The sequence below is a fragment of the Eumetopias jubatus genome, unplaced genomic scaffold (assembly GCF_037043125.1).
Source record: "Eumetopias jubatus isolate StellerSeaLion01/CBP00866 unplaced genomic scaffold, mEumJub1_p1.0 scaffold_8, whole genome shotgun sequence".
NCBI classification, from domain to species: domain Eukaryota; kingdom Metazoa; phylum Chordata; class Mammalia; order Carnivora; family Otariidae; genus Eumetopias; species Eumetopias jubatus.
Window position 1 is genome coordinate 85,097,016 of NW_028274814.1, and position 22,241 is coordinate 85,119,256.

The 22,241-nt window shown below is 51.3% G+C and overlaps 2 protein-coding genes and 1 pseudogene across 5 annotated transcripts; all 3 read right to left on the reverse strand.

Annotated features, from left to right (window-relative positions):
- Positions 1-945: 945 nt before the first annotated feature.
- Positions 946-8,175, reverse strand: SDR9C7 (short chain dehydrogenase/reductase family 9C member 7). Its single transcript, XM_028110862.2, has 4 exons — positions 7,705-8,175; positions 3,798-4,056; positions 2,977-3,140; positions 946-1,174 (listed from the first exon to the last, which is right to left on the reverse strand). Exons 1-4 carry the CDS (start codon positions 8,003-8,005, stop codon positions 957-959), a joined length of 942 nt encoding a protein of 313 aa, XP_027966663.1. The 5' UTR covers positions 8,006-8,175; the 3' UTR covers positions 946-956.
- Positions 8,176-8,467: 292 nt separating this feature from the next.
- Positions 8,468-9,914, reverse strand: LOC148163776 (transcription factor E2F6 pseudogene; annotated as a pseudogene).
- Positions 8,468-20,019, reverse strand: RDH16 (retinol dehydrogenase 16). 4 transcript variants are annotated; one of them, XM_088025243.1, is made up of 9 exons: positions 19,936-20,019; positions 17,697-18,028; positions 15,599-15,857; positions 13,983-14,146; positions 13,181-13,417; positions 11,697-12,807; positions 11,449-11,553; positions 11,276-11,341; positions 8,468-10,132 (listed from the first exon to the last, which is right to left on the reverse strand). In XM_088025243.1, the coding sequence occupies exons 2-5, from the start codon at positions 18,007-18,009 to the stop codon at positions 13,200-13,202; spliced, it is 954 nt and encodes a 317-aa protein (XP_087881369.1). In that variant the 5' UTR covers positions 18,010-18,028; positions 19,936-20,019; the 3' UTR covers positions 8,468-10,132; positions 11,276-11,341; positions 11,449-11,553; positions 11,697-12,807; positions 13,181-13,199. The 4 variants fall into 4 exon arrangements, with proteins under 4 accessions (XP_087881369.1, XP_087881368.1, XP_027966662.1 ...); XM_088025242.1 differs by having other exon boundaries at positions 11,449-11,556; XM_028110861.2 differs by having other exon boundaries at positions 11,449-11,556; positions 11,697-12,825.
- Positions 20,020-22,241: the final 2,222 nt, after the last annotated feature.

The window sequence follows — 22,241 nt, forward strand, 5'->3', positions numbered from 1 at the left end:
TCACCTTGTTACAAGCACAGATTTCTGGGCCCCATCTCAAGCCACTGAATCAGATAATCTAACATTGAGGCCAGGGATCTATGTTTTTAATTAACCAGGCGATTACAATGTACAGTTTGGGAACTACTGGATTGGATGGGCTCTGGGTTCCTTCTAGCTCTAAAAATGTGATTTTCTGATTTCTGTTTCTTGTATTACTGTTTGTCCTATCTCTACTACTAGATATTATGCTAAAAAACAGAACCACAAAATAAACAATAAAAAAAAAAAGCCAAGACCATGATTTAGTCATCCTTACATCCTTCCAGCACTTACATAGTGCCTGGTATGTTGTAGACACTCAATAAATATTTGAAAAAGATTAATCAATGGCGATGAAATAAATGAATGTTATTTTATGTGGATCCCAATCACCTATGAACAGAGAGATTTATATAGAAAGAAAATATCATAAACTTTTACCTGATATAATCTTGCACTCCCTTTCTGCTCTACTACATATATCAAATAATGTGTTGTGGGAACGAGGTTAATGCATATTTAGAGACCCAGTAGGAAAGTGGTTGAGATGCTTCTGTGGGCCCGATTATCCTGCAGTATTTCCCAGTGGTAGCGATAACTGAGAGAGGCTCATGATTCAGCAGAAGCTCGGTTTCCTCCCATTGACATTTCCAGGTCCAGAAAAAGGCATATCCTGAATGAGTGACAGATGTTCTTGGGGCCATGCTGTAGGTCTTTGCATCTGCAAAGGCCACTTCAAGTTTCTGTGAGTCCCCAGTGAGTGGGAAGAGGCACTTGTCTTCTCCTAGAAGTTATCCATAAATTCTCCGGCAGTGGGTGTCAGCCAAGCAAAGTGTCCCGCAGAATGTCTGATACCACCTCTTGTGACCCTACAGTCTTTTTTCCCACCCCCCTCCCTCCTCCACACTCCACTGACCACCCTAGACTTCCCCAGCTCAGACACTGTCTGCTGGCTTTGGAAGGTACCGGCTCAGGATGAAATCTGTCACAGGGGTGGGCAACTTAGCCAATGGAACGTAGAGGAGTTTGGCATCCAGGCCAGGGTTATAACGGATTCTGGGGCTCCGGGAAACAATGGCATGCTCCATGCTGTTGGTGACCTCGCTGATCCTTGGCTCTGCCAACTGCATCATGTTTTTTAACTTGTCGGTATCTGTTTGAAGGTACAAGAGGGAAGGAAAGTCAAAGGCTCTGTTACTCTTCATAATAGATGGTTTCTTCTGAATTCTATCCAAACTCCCTTTCCATCAGATCCCTGATCCAACATTTCAGGCAGATCTACCATACCCTCCAGGTTGTCCCTTAGGCAAACACCCTGTAAATAATCTTATTTCTCTTCCTGAGTTCAACAATTGTGTGTTGAATTAGCAATTAGAAGAACTGTGCCCAGTTCTGCCACTTATTAGTTGCGTGATTTTGAGCTTAAACTTCCATCATCTGTAAAATGAGGATAATAATACCTGCTCTGGAGAATCATAAAGATGAATAATAGCAGGGTAGACAGTGGGGAGGACAGAATAGAAGACAAGTGTATATAAGTGCATGGGAAAAATGGGAAGAAATAAGTAAAAATACTGTCTGGTTGGTGGGATTCCTAGTCACTGGAGGCTCTTTTTTTCTCCTAGATAGGTCCTAGAGTTCCCAAATTTTCTACAAAAGCATGCAAAAAAAAAAAAGATGTTATTAAAAAATAGTAACAGGGGTACCTAGGTGGCTCAGTTGGTTAAGCATCTGCCTTCGGCTCACGTCATGATCATGATCTTGGAATCCTGGGGTGGAGCTCCCTGCCCAGCGGGGTGTCTGCGTCTCCCTCTGCCCTTGCCCCCCTTGCTTGTATGCGCACTCTCTCTCTCTCTTTTTCTCTCTCTCTGAAATAAATAAATAAATAAGACCTTTAAAAAAAAGATTTTATTTATTTATTTGACAGAGAGACAAAGCAAGAGAGGAAACACAAGCAGGGGGAGTGTGAGAGGGAGAAGCAGGCTCCTTGCTGAGCAGGGAGCCTGATGCGGGGCTCGATCCCAGGACCCCGGGGATCATGACCTGAGCTGAAGGCAGACGCTTAGAGACTGCGCCACCCAGGTGCCCCAGTCCTTTTTTTTTAAAAAAAAAAAGACCCTTGCCTTGGTCATGAGGCCACTGTGGGGGGTCAAATGATCTAAGGCACAGACAGGTATGTTGTAAGGCTCTAACAAATGTGAGGGGCTATTCTGTTCACGTCGTGCGCACGGGTATGAGGATATGTGGATGGGTGCAAGGCATCTGAGTGGTCCAAGTCTGCCGCAGCTCACCACACAAATAGGAGACAAGCCACATGGTACACTTACGGGGCCCTGATGTGCACCTTTGCCCCAGGACTCTGGCAGGTCACTGGGACCCCCACTTCAATGAGAGCCCCAAGAGCTCTGGAGGAAATGGTGCCTGAGAGTCAGACTTGCCAATAAGGGATTAAAACTTGAAAAACAGAAGAACAATAGCTGGCCCAACTTTGGGGATGGTCTAGGAAGACAAGGAATTCATCTCCTCTGGGCAAGACCCTGGTGAGCAGTTGATGAGGGCAGGCCAGGGTAGTTTAAGTACCCTTCACCCCCAACTCCAATGAACCACCTCTTTGTTTCCTACTGCAGTGAAGCAGCTGTGCTCCGAATAACTTCTCTGTACTCATGTCAGTGCATTTTCACCTGTTTGCCTACAGAATAATGTATGCCAGGTGCCAGGAGTGGGCAGCATCTCCCCTAACACTCTTCTCCCCACAAAGGCTGTCGTTCTGCCACTCTGAGCAGTTGCTCCCTTGGTCTCTATTCTCAGATCCCAGCCCTGCCACTAGTTGTGTGGCCTTGGGTCCATAACCCCTCTGAGCCTCCATCCCATTATCTCTGCAACGAAAACGAGTCAGTGATCCCCAAGATCTCGCTGTTCCTCTCAGAGACCCCCTCTCCCTCCCAGAGAACTCACAGTTGTGGAAGTACTCCTCCCCATAGCTATCCCGGGTCTCCTGAGGCAGCCGCTCCCACAGCCTTCGCATACGGGACACCAGGCCCTCCTTGCCCAGGATGGATGTTCGATAGTTCCCCGGCTCAATGATGCTGACTTTCACCCCAAAGTAGTGGAGCTCACGCCTGGGAAAGAAGAAAGACTCAGTCTGGGGCCCTGAGATGACAAAGGATCATCAGGGAGAGTCACTTCTGACCCCTCTACAGGAGCTTATCTCCCCAGGATCCTAGAGGTGCTCCCCCACCCCTGTACCAGACTGGCATTGCCTTCATGTAAATAAGGGCCTCAGCCCTTTCCCAAGCAATTTACATTAGGCAAACCCAGCAGGAAAGAAGTCAACAGAGAATCTAGACCAAAGCCCTGCCTCCTACCAGGTTCCTCCCACTCAGCCCCACACCCAACAACCACATGGCAAAGAGAGTGAGGGGTCTGGGCAAGGTCTGAATCCTCCTCTGAGGGTCTCCCATGGGCATGTCTGCCCCCAGACTTCTCTGTCTGCTTGAGAGACTCTCCCTCTAACTCCCATAAGCCCAAACATGGTTTTGCTCACTTTGGGACAGGAAGGGAAGGGAGGGAAGGCAGGAAGACAGCCTCCTATCACCACTCCCTCTTCTCCTGGTCCTTGGGGAATGCCCCCAAGGACTAGCCTTCTTCCTGCTGCTGTGTTAGCTCCCCACCTCCGGAACGCCCCTGCCCACATGCCGTCCTCCCTAGCCCTCTCTTCCTGAGGTGAAACCTGCAGGACTCCCACCCAGAGCGGTTTGGCACCAGGACCCAGTCACCTGATGCTGTCAGAGAAGGCCTCGACGCCAAACTTGGAGACACAGTAGCCACCACCGATGACTGCCACACGACCACCTGAGCTGGACATGTTGACGACCCTGCCCCGAGCTTTTTTGACCAGGGGCAGCATATGGAGGGTCACTTCAATCAGTCCCACCAGGTTCACATTGATCACCTTCACGAAGTCCTCCTTTGTCAGCCATTCATTGGGTCCACTGGGCAGGCCTACACCAGCGTTGTTCACCAGGGCCCAGAGGCCTAGGGGTGTGATGGAGGGAGAGAGAACCACACAGAAATCATTAGCCTCTCTGGAACAGCATCAGAGTCCACCACCCACCAGCCCAGGGCTGCCAAGGCACAAGATGGCCTGGCTGGTGGCAGGAGGTGGGGAGCTGTGACGGCCCAGAGGAAGATATGCCTTTTACTAATTAGTTTTCCTAAAGGGCCCCTTTTTCTGACTCACTAAGTCTGTCCCTGTGTTAGCTGGGACCCTGTACCAGCTACAACCCAGGCCTTAGCTAATAGCACCTAAGCTGTTAGCCCTGGGAAAAGAGATATCATTTTCATACCAATGAAATAATGGTTGAAGTCCTTCAGCTCTCATGCGTCCCCCTCTCTATTCACCTAAGTGTAAGAAACCAACTCCATTTTGCACATTACCAAACTCAGTCCATTCATTCACACATTCATCCATTCAACCATCCATTATCTATTCTCTGTCAGTTACAGAGGAAGGTGCTAGAGACATAAAATGAACAAGATAGAGTCTTATCCCTCAAGGAGCTCACAAACCAGAGAGGACATTAATGATATCCGTAAGTAAATATGTAACACATTTAAGTAAAACAATCCTGAAAAAAATGTAATAAGGGCTCTCTTTCAGATATTTAATTTGAGTTGGTATAAATGGAGAGAAATAATGCTAAGTATTGTCATTCAACTCTGCAGGGACCCATGCTTGAAGAGCCTCAAGTTCTAGCCTCTAGTTCAATTCTAGTTCTACATCCCGCTTTGGACAAGTCACTTCCTATCTCTGGGCCTCAGGTCCTTCATCAACTGGACAGAACAGTTGCTTCCAGCCTGTGGTTTGCAATCCTGAGACTCTTCCAGGCTGAACCCCAGCACCCGCTCAGGGAGGAAGATGCAGGGGAGGCTTGACTTTCATTTGTTTTACATGTTGAGCTCCCAAGTGAAATTCCACTTGGAGGAGGATGTTTGATGCTAAAAACATGTTGGAAAGTCTCTAAATGATACCTAAGGACACTTTCCAGCTCTTTCATTCAAAGATTCCATAAACCCCACTGTCCTGGCTCCTTCCCTTCCCCTCATCCCACCAGCCCACCTTGACCCCTGCAGCCACAAGATACTCCTCCCAGCACAATTCCACTCTCTTCTGATGGCAGGTCTGGATGTAAACACCACTCTTGGTCCACCCCTCCTCCTAGGTCTGGGATCCACACACAAGCCATGCCCCCACCATATCATCCTGCCTTCCTCCAACTAGAGAGACCCCAGAGACCGGCTGGCTGGCAGGACTCGAACCTTCCCAGCCAGAGGAGACTCTATTGTCTTACAGAGGAGGAAATGAGGCTCCTGAGACCCAAAAACTATAAAACCCCAGTGGTCTCTGTCTGTGGAAAAGGGACACATACTCGCCACGACCTGTGATCACCCTGGCAAACAGCTCTGCCTGCTGGCAAACCAGGAATACCTTCATTTTTTTTTCCTGCACGGAGCAACTAGAGAACCGTCAGAGCAGTGTGAATAGCTTTAAGACTGTGCCAACCTGTCATGTCCAGAGATTCTCAGGGGCAACAAGAAAGCATGCCAGAAACCCTGCCCCCCACCTTCCCAGTGCTTCTTAGACCAAGGATGTTACCCTATGTGGTAGTCAGAATAATGGCCCCCCAAAGATGGCCCCATACTAATCCCCAGAACCTGTGAACACGGTGGGTTATGTGGAATAAAGGAATTAAGATAGCAGATGGAATTCAAATTGTTAATCAGCTGACCTTAAAATGGGAAGATTATCCTGGACTAGCCTGGTGAGCCCAATATAATCATAGCAGTTTTTTAAGTGGTAGAAGAAGGCAGAAGACAGAACCAGAGAGACAGCAATGTGAAAAGGACTTGGCCCTACCTTGTTGGTCTTGAAGATGGAGGAACTGGGTCATGAGCTAAGAAATGCAGGAAACCTCTAGAAACTGGGAGAGGCAATGAAAGGGATTGTCCCCTAGAGCCTCCAGAAGCAACACAGCTTTGTTGACACCGTTCCTCCTGTTCCTGTGCCCATGCCCTGCGTGTAGGAAGCTTCCTGGGCAGCCCAGCCCAGTCAGCCCACAGTCTCTTTTCCCAAAAGGAGTGGTCACTCTGATGTCAGCACTTAACCTGAGGTCAACCCATATCCTCCATGATGTGAGGAAGAGAACACATCTCTCTCCCTCTCCTGCCTTCTAGCCTGACACAGTCAAGGAGAGCAAACATCAGTGAGACCCATTTTGGACTTCTGACCTCCAGAACTATAAGATAATAAATTTGTGTTGTTTTATTTTTTTTTTTTAAGATTTTATTTATTTATTTGAGGGAGAGAGAGAGCAAGCATGAGCAGGGGGAGGGAAAGGCAGAGGGAGAAGCAGTTTCCTTGTTGAGCAGGGAGCCCGATTGGCGGGGGTGGGACTTGATCTAGGACCCCGGGATCATGACCTGAGCCAAAGGCAGACGCTTAACTGACTGAACCACTCAGGCGCTCCTAAATTTGTGTTGTTTTAAGTCACTAAGTTACTGCTTTAATTTATTACAGCAGGAACGGGAACCTAATATATCCGGTGACTCATGAACACAAGTGGCTCGAGGCTGAATGTGGGGCACTGGGCAAGGCAGCCTATTGAAGAAAGAGACTGACTCTCACTGAATTATTCATCAATTAGTTCATTCAACAAAAATTTACTGAGCACTTTACTAGATGCCAGACACGGCCTGTGTACTAAGGATAGACAAGGAAAAGAGACAAAAAGCCCCTCCCCCCCCAGCCCTGCCCTGGAAGTTTTATTCTAGCAAGGGAAAACAGACAATAAATAAGAAAAATAAGTAAAACATATTGTGTATTGGATAGTGGTAAATGCTAAGGAGAGAAATAGAGCAGGGCGTTACTGTTTGGCTCCTCCTGGGTCCCAGGGCTGTCCGGCCCCCACTTGTTGTGGGGCCCCTAGACTAGTGCCCTTAGGAGTCAGGACGTCCCTCAGCCTGCTGTCCCACAACAGAACCACCCCGTTCCTCCTGTTCCTGTGCCCATGCCCTGCGTGCAGGAAGCTTCCCGGGCAGCCCAGCCCAGTCAGCCCACAGTCTCTTTTCCCAAAAGGAGTGGTCACTCTGATGTCAGCACTTAACCTGAGGTCAACCCAGTATCTTCCATGATGTGAGGAAGAGAACACATCTCTCTCTCCCCTGCCTTCTAGCCTGACACAGTCAAGGAGAGCAAACATCCCCACTCAGGGAGTCCAACCTCCTGTTCCCTTTCCCCTCCCCCCAGCCCGATCCCAATAAGAAAAGTGCTTACATTTCTATAGGAGCTGATGGTTAGGACTACCCAAGTCCCAGAAAGGCAACTCCATCTTTAGAGATTTTGTACATACAGAACACATCTTCCTTCTCCCACATCCTATGGCAGTCTCCCCCCACCCCTCTGAGTTTCTGGCAGAGAAAACTTCCTTGGGGAATCACCCCTTCATGTGAATACACCAAACCACACAATGGCTTCCAATCCCACTGAGCCAGAGCCCCAGCCCCCTTCTCTCCATCACCTCTCCCACCGCATCTGAACAACAGTGTCCCTGATCACTGTCAGATGCCTGGGGGAGAAAGAGAGAAGGAGACACCGAGAAAGCCAAAGAATGCAATTTGCCCCACCTTGCTCGCCCACTTGGTCCCTCACCCACTGGGTCGCTGCCTGTATGCTCTCGGTCTTGGTGACATCCAACAGGGTGGTCTGCAGGCGGTAAGAGGTATCCTGCTGAAGCTTCTGGGCCCCCTCCTCAGTGAAGCAAGCAGCCAGCACCCGCATGCCCCGATCGACCAGTTGCCTGGCCAGCAGGTTCCCGAAGCCCGAGTCACAACCCGTGATGAAGACGTACTTGTCTGAGAGGTTGCGAACGAGATTGCAGTTCTTGAACCAGCGATACATAGAGGAGAGATCAGTGATAGCCGCCATAGAGCAGGGGGAAGGTGATGGCCAAGAAGATTGGGCTCAGGGAACAGTGGAAGAGGCTGGTCCTCTGAGCCCCACCTGGCAGTCTGCTGGAACCCACTGAGAAGTGCTCTCCTCTCTTCCACCGCTGGCAACAGATCCAGGGCTCCTGGGTGAGCCACTTTATAATTTCTATAGGTGGATACATCAACACACCAATTAGCCTAGATGCAAGAAATTCAAGTCCAACCTGAAGCTTTGTGACCTCAGACAGTCCTGGTGGCTGCCTCTCGCTCTCCCCCAGCCCTGATGGGTGAAGCTGCCAAGGATGGGAAAGACCTTGTTGGTGATGACGATGCTGAGAGGTGGCTCATCTTGCGTGGTCTGAGCAGTGCAGGTGAGAAAGGAGGACTCAGCCCAGAGAGCCTCCCTGGAAATCCCCACCTCTGGCCTGGGTATCGAAATCATTTGTCATGAGAGCAGACATGTCAATAAACTGAATTTTTATTTTCAAGGGAAAAAATTAAGACATTCATTAAAGTAAAACAAACAAAATTGGTTTTGTGCCCCCCCAAACCCCAAAAGAAATGTTTCAGGTTACTAGCTCTTTGGAATTCTCTGCCCTTAGGTAAATCTCCATTATGAGAGATGAAGAAAAACAAAGGGTCTCTCCGAGGGTAGATGTGCCTCCAAGGTCCTGAGGCCAGAGGCAGCAGGGCCCTCCTGCAGGGAGGCTGTTTCTGAAAATGGAGAGAGGAGAGGCTCCAGGCCTGGGTTCTTGGGAGGTGATACCAATGAAGAGCCCCACTGCACTCCAGGCAGGCCCAGCTCTCCTCACTCAGTGACCAGGCAAATGCACAAAGTTGAGGACATAAGACATATCAGCTCCCCTGGGGCAGGGCCCCCAGTGGGCATTTCCTTCCACCTCTACGACTAGGCACACACTAGGTAATCCGGTGAGCTGAGAAGCCTGGAGGGGGTATGTAACAGTGGAAGGAAGGGATTATGAGTCAACTGACACAGTGGCTAATTGGATGTACAGAGGTAGGGGAGACCAGGAGTCAAGGGGATTCTTTTTGGGGGGGGCACTATTTTTATTTTAAATGCAAACATGGATGTTGGTACATGGTCATGAGGCAGCATTTAACTTGAACAAACAGCATACAAACAAGCAAAAGGCAGTTATTTGTGTACGTCTGAGGTTACACGATTAAATCTTTACTTGCTTTTAAAACTTCTAAAGGTCTGATTTTGTATTTTGAATATATTAATTAAATCCCCAAGCTGACCCTACTATTTAAAATAACCTGCTTTGGAAGGAGAAATTTTTTTAAGAAAAAGACAGAGTTAACAAACAGGGTTGCTGGAGAGGAGGTGGGTGGGGGAATGGGGAAATTGGGGGATGGGCATTAAGGAGGCCCTTGATGTAATGAGCACTGGGTGTTGTATGCAACTGATGAATCACTAAATTCTACCTCTGAAACTAATGATACAGTATAAGTTAATTAAATTGATTTTAAATAAAACATTAAAAAAAAGGACAGAGTTAAAGAATATCTTTCATTTTCTTTGTCATCTGTTAACTCAAACAACTGCTGAGCACAATCCTTAATTAACTCATCCAAAGCATCTTCCATTGCTGATAAGTCAGAAAGTTCCTCCTGCAGCTTCTTCTGTTGGGGCACAGCTCCAGAATTGCTAAGATCAGATCCTATCCATCGAATATGGTTCTTAGACTTTTTTTCAACCAGATCGATTCCATCTAAGACATTGGTGATGTCATACACTCTTCATTTCCGCACTCCCAGTTTTGTGGCAACCTTAAGTCGAGAATACCCCCAGGAGCAGAGCTGACAAGATCCATAGATTTTCGAGTTAAATAAACCAAAGATACATCAAAACGAGGTCTCTTCACTTTTAGAGCTTTTCTCATGGACACATACACACCGCTGCTGACTCATGCTGCCCAGCCGGCGGTCCCTCGCCTTGCACCCGGCGAGCTCTCCCGGCTTCTCCCGCTCCGGCCGGGTGCTGCCCCCAGTGCGCTGGGACCCGGAGGCTGAGCACGAACTGGGCCCGTGGCCTGCTCGGTGGCGCCGCTGCCTAGGTCAGCCCGTGAACGAACACGCCACTGCCCCATGATCTTGGGAGCTACAACACAGATGGGAAGAGAGCAGGGTGACCCACGGCTCTCAGGACTCCAAGTCCGCCATCTTCCCGCATGCGCCAGTCAAGGGGATTCTAACGTATGGGGCTGATAACTGGTAGCACCACAAGTGGCAAGAGAAGTCAGGGGTGAGGACGCTTTGGGTATGGGGAAAGAAGGCAGGAGATAGAGAGTTATGATATGAACATCACTGAGATGAGGTCCAGCCAGATGATGAGGACAGGCCATGAGTTCCCTGGGCAGCTGCAGGAAGGGCCTGGGGCCAAATCTTGGCTCTGAGAAGGGATGACATATGGGAAAAGCAGAAGACCAGAGTCAGAGACTTGGAAAATTCTCAGAGTCAGGACGTGGAGGGGAGGAAATGGGGCAGGAAATGGGGCAAAGATGCCCCAGGAAATGGGGCAAAGAACTCAGAAAAGTTAGGAGGGAAGCTGGTAAAGCAAAAGAAATAAGGAGATGAGACAGAGGAGCCACACCTAGGACCCTCAGATGCAGGGACAGAAGGATGTTGGGGTCTATGGCGGCTCTGGGAATAAACCTCTAGAGACACCATTCCCCCAAGATGAGCCTGGTCACCAGCTCATCCTGAGGGACTGGGGGCCAGCCACCCACACCTTCCCTGTCCAAAGGGTCTGATAGAAATGAAGCCACAAATTTCCTAAGGTGAAGAGACAAGGATGCATCTCTATGCTCCACCATCTACCAAGGTTGGTAAGCTTCAGAATCAAAATAACGCAGGTGTTGCCACAGAAAAGACCAGAGAGCTTGGCCATTCTAGAACAAGGGTGGTGGGAGTGAGAGGTCAGATCATGGGCACACCCCTGGGGTGCAGATCCAAACCCTGTGTGAGAGAGAGGTGGGGAGTGGCGGAGGCAAACCTTACCTACGGCCCACCCAGCCCAAGGCACAACACCTACACTCAGTCTGGAAGGTATGTCCAAACTCTGCCTCCCGTGTAAGTGAACAGGGAAATTTTGTCTAGGGGAAGTCAGACAATGTCACTCAAGGGCTGAGCAGTCCCAGGAGTATCCCAGTCCTTGAGAAGACAGGTGACATCTAGGGGTTGTCTCTGGATTTAGAAAAGGATGATGTGGAACTACCCCAACACAGGACTGGGCCTGACTCACCATTTCATGGGCCTCTCTGCAGACTGATGGTCAAGGCAGTGTTCCCCTGGTTCAAACTCCCAACAGCTACAAAAAGCAGGTTATGCAGTTGGGAATGGGAACCACAGAGAAGGGCTCTTTTCCTAGGGCTAGAAATGCCCCACTCTCAGATGACAAGTCTCCCTGCTGAGTACCTGAGGCTGAAGTGTTGGGCTGGTGGTTGAACACCATTCACACCTCTGTTCATTAATATCTTCAGCAGAGAGGGGCCATCAGCTCCTCCAGGCCATTTCCAGCACCTACTACATGGGTGAGAATGAATGACACAGCAACATCTGACCTCGCTGTTTTCACCAAGAACATTGGTGTCATTCTACAGTATCAGATCCCCCTAAAGGCTCCATAGCCTCGGTTTGAAAGTGAGGGAAGAAAACTAAGATACCTGATGAGGCAGCTCAGTTCTGGTTTGTCCTCAGCCCAGGAATCTGCATCACTCTCTGCAAATGCTTCCTCTGTTCAGTCCATGCTCAGAACATCATCACAATAGTGGAGACAGAGAGAGTCACGGTCTCAGGAAGTGCCGGGTAATTAAGGGAATTCCTGCCTGGCACACAGTAGGTGCTCAACAAAGGTTAGCAGAGAACAAAAGACTGGGGTCCAGAAGTGACTCTTACTCTCCTCCACTGGAGGATGTGGGAAGGGGGATCTGGGCTGGGGAAGTTGGCGATGGCCACAGTTGGGGACATAAATCTAGAGGAGGGGAGAACAGAGGGCTGCAGAGAGGATGCTGCTGAGGGGGCAGGCCTGATGTCCCTGGGAAAGGACTAGGGTCTGCCAGTGCTTCAGCAACTTCTCCTTGTCTGTCCATCCTTGGGTTTCCTGTGACCCCACATTACTTGATAAATCCTGGAAAGGAAACATTAGCCCCCACTTCTGTGGAAGGAAGGGGGTGACCTTGAAATCCCGCCCAGGTTACCCCATTGCTCCCTTGATATCTGTGAAGGCACCTGACTCCTCCTCTCATGGACTCACACCCCACTGCTCCCCAAGGCCACGGTTCCAATCACCAGGCCTAAGTAAACTTTTCAACTTTTATTTTGAGGCAGAAATAATCAATGGACTTCAAGGTTTCAAGACAACTCAACAACTGGTTTCTCTTTCTTTTTCTTCTTTCTTTTTTTCTTTCTTCCTTTTTTTAGGTTTTATTTATTTGACAGAGAGAGAGAGAGCACACAAGTAGGGGGGAGGCACAGAGGGAGAGGGAGAATCAGACTCCCCGCTAAGCAGGGACCCCGATGAGGGGCTTGATCCCAGGACCCTGAAATCATGACCTGAGTTGAAGGGAAGATGCTTAACCGTCTTGAGCCACCGAGGCGCCCCAATAGCTGGTTTCTGTGTCCTCTGTGTCCAATTATAAACATGTCCTTTCAGCCAAGGTCTGTGATTTGGCTCCTCAGGCTAATGGGTCAGGCTGGTTGTCCCCATTCACATCTGTTCTGGCATTAGGTATCTTCAGTGGAGAGGGGCATTAACTCCCCCAGGCTATGTCCATCCTGTGGGAGGGGGACACCCTGAGAAGGGGACAGAGGTAGAGCAGGTGGGGGCTGAGACCTCCCTGCTGCTGACACTCTGCCAAGAGTATGGATTCCTCAAGGTGGCAGGAGGGTCAAAAAACTCAGAACCTTGAGAAGCCATTCAGGGAACAGGGCATGTGTGTGTGCTATTGGGTCCCTGTTCCTCAGCCATGAAACTTGGTTCTTTCCTCCTGATATCTCCAGAATCCTGAGTAATATCCCAGGAAAGCCTGAGGAGGAGGTGGGGAGGAAGGTGAGATGAGTGTCCTTGGTGACATGAGATCCCCCTCTCTCCATCTCTCTCCCCTGCCAAGGCTTCCCCACCCTCACATAGGATACAACTCCCTCCTACCTTGCACCCCAGGCTTGGGTTACAGAGCCTTAATGGGCCTCGGAGAACTCCAGTAGATCATGGTGTCCACCAGCAAGGTGGGCATGTAGCTCATGGGGATGTAGAGGAGCTTAGCATCCCAGCCTGGGGAGTATCGGGTGCGGGGGTGGCAGGCTGTTAGGGCATGTTCCATGCAGTTCGTCACCAAATACAGGTTGTCGCAACATGCTGACTTCAGCTTTTCAGATGATTTCTTGACTGTCCAAAAGGAATGACATAGTCTCACACTCCAATCTTCTTGCTTTGGTATCAACTGAAGAGAAGAGTTTCTAAAAGCACCCCACCTCTCCACTGCTCCCAGGTCATCTCCAGGGGGAATCCATGGATTTCACCGGAGTGTGTCCCACCTCTTACCACAGGAAGGCTCTCCACACTAAGCCCCCTCTGGCTCTATTCCTGGGAATATGTGCTCTGCAGAACCGAGGTCTCTACAAACACCAGACTTCTAAGCACCTGACAACCAGCGGTTCTCACACCAGCTTGCCAGGAATCCACACCTGTCTTCTTCCCCCTCTGGCTTCAGGGTCCTCCCCAAACAACGAGGGCATCGGAGGAAACAGCGGTCCCCAGGTCTGACAAGCCTGGATCTTCCCTGAGGTCACCAGGGACCACATGGGACCACGGGGATGGAACAAAATGTCCCCACTGTGTGGGGGACTCCGAGCCTGCAGGAGGGGCCTGGGTCTGTAGGGGGCGCTAGAGGTGGGCCCAGGGCAGCCACACAAAGGTTTGCTTCCTTCTCCCCAGCCCACAGCTCACTCACCAGACGCCAGGAACTTCTCCCCATAGAGCTCCTTCACCTCCGGGCTGAGCCGGTCCCATGCCTCCTGGGTGGCCCTAGAAATCTTCTCAGGGTTGGTGACATCAGTGTTGAAGTAACCAGGCTCGATCATAGCTACCTTCACTCCAAAGTAGGAGAGCTCCCTCCTGCAAGGCAGACAGGCAGAGGGGCAAGGACTTGGGAGGCCTCGGGGACAAACACGACAAACAAACAAACTTGATATAAACCTAACTCGGGATTGGGGTGGGATCAACTCAAAAGCTTGGGAAGTTTCCAAGAGCAGCGGCCAGGGGGAGAAAATAGTGATGCGGCATAGTCTGTGTATAATGTATGTGTGTGTTTCCCAGTATGGTCCGCGCGCTGCTGAGCCCACATCCTGCCTAGCCTGCTGCAGGACACCGCTCACGCGCTGTCTCTTCCTATTTCCCTTCACATCCAATCCATCTCCAGACTTTGCCCATTTTACCTCCTGCCTCATACCCAGAGCCAACTTCTGCCCTGCAGCTGGTGGGCTCCCCAGAGGCTGATTTGACAAAGTTCCCCTGAGTAAACCCCTTCCACGGGGTCCTGTTGCCAATAGCATGAAGGTTTGCAGCCTGTCCGGTCCCCCACCCCCCACCCCCTACCCCATCTCCACAGCTTGCCCATGCCCACCTGCCCAGCATGACCCCTGTCCAGCCGGGCCTTGTCTGGTAGCCTGGAGGACCGTGCAGCATAGGCCATTATTCACCTTGGGCTTGGACTTGGGCTTGGGCTTGGGCTTCAGTGGTTCCCTCACGCAGGAGACCTTCCCACTCAACTTTGCCAGGTTGCCAAGTTCATTTCTTCAATCCTCAGCTCAGGCCCTTCTCCAGGACCCTCCCCTCATTCCGCTGGCCACCCCCACCACCATGGCTAACTGGCTCGGTCACAACCTTCATGAGAGATGGTCACGACATTTGTGTCTCACTTGTCCCTTTCTCAGCTGTCAGACTTTTTTTTTTTTTAAAGATTTTATTTATTTATTTGAGAGAGAAAGAGAGCATGAGGAGTGGGGAAGGGCAGAAGGAGAGGGAGAAGCAGACTTCTCATTGAGCAGGGAGCCCAACCTGGGACTCAATCCCAGGACCCTGAGATCATGACCTGAGCTGAAGGCAGACACTTAACCTACTGAGCCACCCAGGCACCCCTCAGCTGTCATAATTTTTAGGTCAGACACCTACGTTGTATACTCACAGAAGTGCCGAGAAGTAACTATTGAATGGAGTCAAATGCTGGACCCCCACGTGAAGGGCCCCCTGAAGCTGAATATTATAGGAATTATGGACATGAGCTCTGTAGCCAAATGATCTCAGGTCCAACGCTGCCTCAGACACTTCCCTACTGTGGGCCCTCCCCCAGGGCAGCGATGGGTGAAACCAGTTCTATATGCCTGGGGCCTATTCCAACACCCAGAGCATAGGATGGTGCTTCCCAATGAATGTCTGGCACAAAGCAAGAGAGAAGCATCTCGAAGGAAGAGCCTCTGAGGCTGTGAGGAAACGAACCCCCTAGAAAAATCTCCCCCAGAAGCACAGACGCAGGAGGACTGAGGGAGGGCCTCTGTCCCAGTTCAATACCTGAGGGAGTCCGAGAAGGCCTCGACGCCATACTTGGAGATGCAGTAGCCCCCACCAAAAAGGGACAGCCGGCCCATGACACTGGAGACATTGACCACGCGGCCCCTCGCCTTCCTCACTAGGGACAGCAGGCTCAGCGTCACCTCCAACAACCCCAAGAGATTCACGTCAAGTATCTTCATGAAGTCACGCCTGGTCAGCCACTCATTGGGTGCCGTGGGCACAGAGATGCCAGCATTATTCACCAGGCCCCAGAGTCCTGGGCACAGGGTAAGGAGAGAGCAACATTGTCTGTGTGCCTGTGTGAGACACGGTTGTGGTCCAAGTCACCTTCCAACCCACTTTTTTACAGAACCAACAACAATGCCTACATGGTATAAAGGAAAAGAGCACAGGAAGGAACTAGGGACAAGGCGGCTACAGGGGGCCAGGGTCTGCACGCACACTGAGCTACTGGATGCTCACTGAGCTAGAACGAAACCTCCTTCTCATCTTGCTGCTCCTAGGTGCCTGGCGTGCAGGAGGCAATAAGCCCATTTTTGTGACGAGCATGCCCAGAGTTCCAGATAAGAGCATAGTGTTCACAACTCTCATAGGAAAGAGACGGCGAGAGGTAGACAGGAATGGTTAAGTGATGAAAATGAAGGGGAAACTGGAGAAGAAAAAAGAAAGAGAAAATTTTAAAATAACTGAAAGGGAGAAAAAACATGAAAACGGACTGCCCACACTCCATTGGGAAAGACAGACATGAAATTCCCACATCAGGGTAATCTAGAGAACAGGCCTGTGCTGGGCACCACAGGGCAGGCTTTGCAACAACCTGTGCCGACTCCCAGGGGGTATCTGCTCGGGAAGCCAAGTCCGGCCTTTGTGCTGGAGGACTCCTCCAAAGCTCACCCTGCAGTGAACGTCCGGGGCAGGCTTTGGGGAGGAGGCGACGAAGCCTCATGCCACACACTAGTGCAGACTGCCTCCTTAGCCCCAAGAAGTGTCACCCTCTCCTTCACCCTCCCAAAAGTTCACTCTAGCCCCCTCCTCCTAGGTCCCCAGCCCACTCAGCCTTCAGGAAAGCTCCCCCCAAGAGATGGGGAGAAAAGACACAACAAAGGATTTGAAATAGTCTTCAAGTCAGCAGGTTCTTGTCCTCAGTGACAAGGGGCTGGTGGGGGGGGGGGGGAAGGGGGAGGGACAGGGTTTGACCCTGGGAATACTGGAAAGGGAAGAAGGCCCCCTGTGATACTCATCCCTCCCCTGCTCAGAAACCTTCCTTGGCCTTAAAGAAATGCATGCTCTCTGATCCAATTATTGTATTTTACTTAACATTCCCGAGAACGGAAACAAAGCTTTATTACAGAAATCTTCACTGAGATGTTGTTTATGCCAGCAAAAGTGGAAAACAAACGTCAGGAGACAACGATATAGGATGGCTTCAGTGAATGGTGGTCTCTCAGCATACTTGGACATACAGACATTGAATATTATGTTTGGAAAAGATTTGATGATGAAAATGTTGATCAGAGGATACGTAATAATGTAGAGAGTGACTGACTCTGGAAACTGGGCTTTGGGAAATGTCCTTTTATCTTTATCCTCTCCTACGTTTTCTACGAGTGTGTTTTATACTTTTAATCACAAAAAAAGACATCAGTGATGTCCTCTTTCCCAAAAAGGGCAGGCAGCATAATGGAGGAGAAAGAACAGGACCCCCTCACCCGTATTTGACTAAAAGTCCCTCCAGCTCCTTGAGCCTCAGCGTCCTCGTGAGTCAAGTGGGGCTGATCTTAAAGCCCTACAGAGGGCTGGATGTGAAGGCCCCATCAAGAAACTGTGCACCTGCTGAGATCAGGAGCCTGGGTTGAATGCTGCCCCATCACAAGCCGCGAGGGCCCAACACCTCCTCCAGACTATTGGCCCTAAACTTGGGCTAGGCTCGTCTAACCCTGGGCTCAGACCCTGGCACTACAGGCCTTCTGCTCAGGAAACAACAGAGCTTGAGGCTTTGAAAATCAAAACATCTCGGGTATCTTTCCCTTGCACAGAGAGGTCTCCCTTGCACAGAGAGAAGAAACAGAGACACAAACAGGAATCTGGGCCGTACCTCTGTCCCCCACACGCTCCTTCACCCACTGAGTGGCCGCAGAGATGCTGTCTGTCTTGGTGACGTCCAGGATCACCGTCTCCAGCCTGTCTGACGTCTGGCCTCTCAGCTGCTGGGCCCCCTCCTCCGTCAGACACGCGGCCAGCACCCTCAAGCCTCGCAGGTCCAGCTGCCTGGCCAGTAGGTTCCCGAAGCCCGAGTCACAGCCCGTGATGAAGACGTACTTGTCCTGGAGGTGGCTCACCACCTGCCTCTCCCAGTACCAGCGCAGGAGGTAGTACAGGCCCACGAGGGCCACCACGGACAGCCACATGGTGAGGGGATCACACAAGCTGAAATGAAATGAGTGTGGCCAGTGTTTGGGCAGGACGACTTAAGAACACACAGGGTGTGAGCAGTTGGCCAGCCTCCAGGCTGTCTGACGTAGGGTCCTCAAGTTGTTCCTGGTTGCCATCTTTAGTGAGTCTTATTGATTCGGGGGCCAACTTGCAGGCTCTTTGGTACACTTATACCCTTTCTACTAGATGCCATTGGATTTCACAAAGAATCCTTTGACATGGAGACACTTTTCCCAGTCACCTCTCCTTCCACTCCTCCATTTCCCTCTGCCCACCTACTCCCTCTCTCTCTCTCTCTCACACACACACGCAGGCACACACACTGGAGTCCCCTATGTCCTAGATCTCATGGTTCAGAACTGTCTACTTCGTTCTTGGTCAAGTCTGGAACCCTGGTCTCCCTGACTTACTGGAGATTCTTACAAAGTTGATAGATATGCTGTGAATCAAGATGCACGTGGTTTCAAAACCCAACTCTGCTACCAACCAACTAGCCGTGTGACCTGGGGCTGCCAGCTTACACTCTGGGCCGGGGTCTCCTCCTCGGGCTCAGGGTACACATCACTCCTCAGAAATCTAAGTCACTGTTGGCCTCTCTAGGGGTTAGAAGAAGGCACAGATTCAAAGGTCCCCTCCCGCTGTAGTAGTTCTCTGAGGCAGACAGATGTTCAGGAGCCTGAAGGGGAATCTGACCTCGAAGAGGTGGGGACAAGGGAATGGGGGTAGGCACACGCAGGAGAGAGACCGCCCACTCCCAGTCGCTCCCAGTCACTAGGAGGGTTGGAAGCAAGCACTTTGGCAAAGCGGGTCTCGCTCCGTGGAGATGCGCTGTCCCCAGCCTGGGGGGCCTGCTTGCACTGCCCTCTGCCCTCCCACAGCCAGAATCCAGACCAGACACAGAGTCCAAAGGCAGAAAAGACCGGTTTGCACGGGGGCCAAGGGACGGGGCGTCCTAAACCCCACCGAAGCAGGCAGGGCTGTAAGTCCCCGCACCTGCAAAGGTGTTTGTTCGGTATGTGTCTGGGTGATGGTGGGGAGGAGGCAGGAGCTGCCCCCTCAGCACACAAAAGAAAGGGCTGGGGACCGGACAGAAGAGCTGTGCACAGAGGGGCTTCAGGGTGAGGCAGAGGACACCACTTCGGCAAAAGGAGAGTGGACAGAGCTGGGGCCGGGACAAGACCAGAAGCCAGTTGGACTGCTCTGGGCTTCTCCCTCCCTGTCCACATTTATACAGCTCTGGAAGGTAAGTTAGAATTAGGAGAGGCACTGAGAGGGGCAGAGAGGCTTCCCCGCAGGAACCAGAGGCTCACTTGCCCCCGGCTCTCCCCCAGCAGGTGAAAAAGACAGAAAGGGGCACCGAATAAGGCTTTAGTTGAAACTGTTCTGTGCAAGGAGCCGACGGTAGTCCTGAAAGTGTTTGTCTCTTAAGGTGGGAGGTGGTAGCAGCATGAGCAGGCCTGGTCCTGCTGAAATGAGCCTGTCCCTGCTTCCTGGGGTCACTGTAGGGACCCTCCTACACAGGCTTCCCAAAGGGTCGGGGAGGAAGAAAGCTAGGAGGAAGGAAGGAGCCCAGGAAACTCTCAGGGGTGCAAGGCAACGCACATCCTAACTGGACACCAAACCCCACTAAGGGATCAGACCGTGTTTCTTTACTTGCAAGGAACTGGAGGGTTTCTTCCTCAGTGACTACAAATTCCTTCACCATTAATTTTCAAGGGGCCACGCAGCAGACACATCTCCCAGCCCTCAATGCCTGCTGCTGCACTCTTGCAAATCCTCAAAGCAATGTGACCACTTGCCGGGGGTGCCAGGAGCTTCAGAGTCCGTTTCAGGTGGGAACAATCACAAGAAGTTCAGAGAGGGAGGTAAGAGAAAAGGAGGCTGAGGTGCCCCTCACTTACCTGGGAGCTGTGGGGGCCAGAATGAGAAACCCTGCAGCGGCCCCAGGGGGATGGAGACTCGCTACCGCGAATCTCTGCACTGAGATCCTGCACAGGACGTCTGGACAGTGAGACAGGCGACCTGCGGAGGGCGAGGCAGCTCTGCCAGGCTCCGGGACTGCATCTGTAAGCCAAGTGCGCGGCGGGGCGGAGGCGCGCGCCCCCTCGTGGTGCCCTCTTGGAGGCTCAGCGGGACTACCTCCCAGGAGGCCCCACCCCCACCCACTGCCTCTTCACCCACCATGGCTGTTCTGAAGAGGGGAGCCATAGGCGATGGGAAAGGGAGCTGGAGAGGGCAGGGAGTGAGTACTGATTGTGCAAGCTTGTTTCCAACCCTATAGGTATGCAGCCTCCACCACCCGGAGTAGGAGCCCAAAACTGTGGAGACACAACCCTGCCTTCAGTGTGAGGATCTGGCACATGGATTTCTGCTGAGTGTGTTGCACCTCCTACCACAGGAAGGCTCTCCACACTAAGCCCCCTCTGGCTCTATTCCTGGGAATATGTGCTCTGCAGAACCGAGGTCTCTACAAACACCAGACTTCTAAGCACCTGACAACCAGCGGTTCTCATGCCAGTTTGCCAGGAATCCACGCCTCTCTTCTTCCCCCTCTGGCTTCAGGGTCCTCCCCAAACAACGAGGGCATCGGAGGAAACAGCGGTTCCCAGGTCTGACAAGCCTGGATCTTCCCTGAGGTCACCAGGGACCACATGGGACCACGGGGATGGAACAAAATGTCCCCACTGTGTGGGGGACTCCGAGCCTGCAAGGAGGGGCCTGGGTCTGTAGGAGGCGCTAGAGGTGGGCCCAGGGCAGCCACACAAAGGTTTGCTTCCTTCTCCCCAGCCCACAGCTCACTCACCAGATGCCAGGAACTTCTCCCCATAGAGCTCCTTCACCTCCGGACTGAGCCGGTCCCATGCCTCCTGGGTGGCCCTAGAAATCTTCTCAGGGTTGGTGACATCAGTGTTGAAGTAACCAGGCTCGATCATAGCTACCTTCACTCCAAAGTAGGAGAGCTCCCTCCTGCAAGGCAGACAGGCCAGAGGGGCAAGGACTTGGGAGGCCTCGGGGACAAACATGACAAAGAAGTTTACTGAGACATTATCTATACTGAATGTGATGAATAAAATGTAGGAAACGATTTCACAGCATACCATGAGGTGTTGCTGAAGTGCTGAGAGCAGGACCCAACTCCAGCAATGTCCCCAGCCACCGATGCAAGCCTTCAGGCCAGGTCCCATGTCTCAGCTCCTCCTCCAGAAAGGGAGCCTCCCTAGGCACTCAGCATCAAGAAATCCAGAACTTCTGCTGAGAGAGAAGGCACCATAAAGAGGAATTCTGGGAGGGCAAATCCTCATCAGGGCACATTCTCCCCAAAGCTCCAGAGCTCCAAGGTCTTGAGGTGGGGGGGCAGCAGAGAGAGAGAAGAGGCTCTGCTGATAAGCTGGGTGAGGTGAAGAAAGCTAGTATGACTTCAAGTTCAGGAAAACATCCTGGAAATCTTCCCAGCTAGCAGAAGAGAGGTCTCCCTTGCACAGAGAGAAGCAATGAAGAGACACAAATGAATCTGGGTGGTGCCTCTGTCCCTCACAGGCTCCTTCACCCACTGGGCGGCCGCAGAGATGCTCTGTCTTGGTGACGTCCAGGATCACCGTCTCCAGCCTGGCTGACGTCTGGCCTCTCAGCCAGACTGCTGGGTGGTGCCTGTTTCCCTGGGGGCCTTCCAGTCTCCAGTCTTTCCAAGCCTCCTCATCTTTGCACTAAACTTGCACACCTCCACATACACTCTCTTGCAAAATCATAGGGAGGAAACGGTTGTCCTTCGCCTTGTGGAAGCAAAGATCATTCACCTTCCCTTTCTCAACCCCTCCCCAGGTCATCCCATGAACGGGACTTCGCCCTCACTCAAGAAATGTCCCAGAATTCCAAAGGCTGAGTCACCTCCACGGAAGCGTATGCCATACCCCACTTTTTTTTTATCCTAGCTGCATCCATGAGAGGTGCTTCACGGGCAGTCATTTTTAACATTTTGGACATCATGGACCCTTTTGAGAATCTAAGAAGACTCTAAGCCCCATAAAATGACTTACCACAACATACAGGATTTTAAATATACTTTTTAGGGGGTTCACAGACCACCTAAAGCCATTAGGTGCCAGGAATCCAGCTCAAGAATCCCTGTAATAAGGGTTTACTGAAATACTAGCTTTGGGACTCAGGCAAGTTGTTTAAAATCCCTGTGCCTCACAATATGATAGAAGCC

Excerpts from the sequence above, each read along its gene's own strand:
- RDH16 (XM_028110859.2), bottom strand. The coding sequence starts at position 18,009 with ATGTGGCTGTCCGTGGTGGCCCTCGTGGGCCTGTACTACCTCCTGCGC. Across the intron at positions 15,858-17,696 it reads GGAGCGTGTGGGGGACAGAG|GACTCTGGGGCCTGGTGAAT; the intron begins GTACGGCCCAGA and ends CCCTGTGCCCAG. Across the intron at positions 13,418-13,982 it reads GGAGAAGTTCCTGGCGTCTG|TCAAGAAATCATCTGAAAAG; the intron begins GTGAGTGAGCTG and ends CCTTTTGGACAG.
- SDR9C7 (XM_028110862.2), bottom strand. The coding sequence starts at position 8,005 with ATGGCGGCTATCACTGATCTCTCCTCTATGTATCGCTGGTTCAAGAAC. Across the intron at positions 4,057-7,704 it reads GGACCAAGTGGGCGAGCAAG|GCCTCTGGGCCCTGGTGAAC; the intron begins GTGGGGCAAATT and ends TCACACCCCTAG. Across the intron at positions 3,141-3,797 it reads GCCTTCTCTGACAGCATCAG|GCGTGAGCTCCACTACTTTG; the intron begins GTGACTGGGTCC and ends CTTCTTTCCCAG.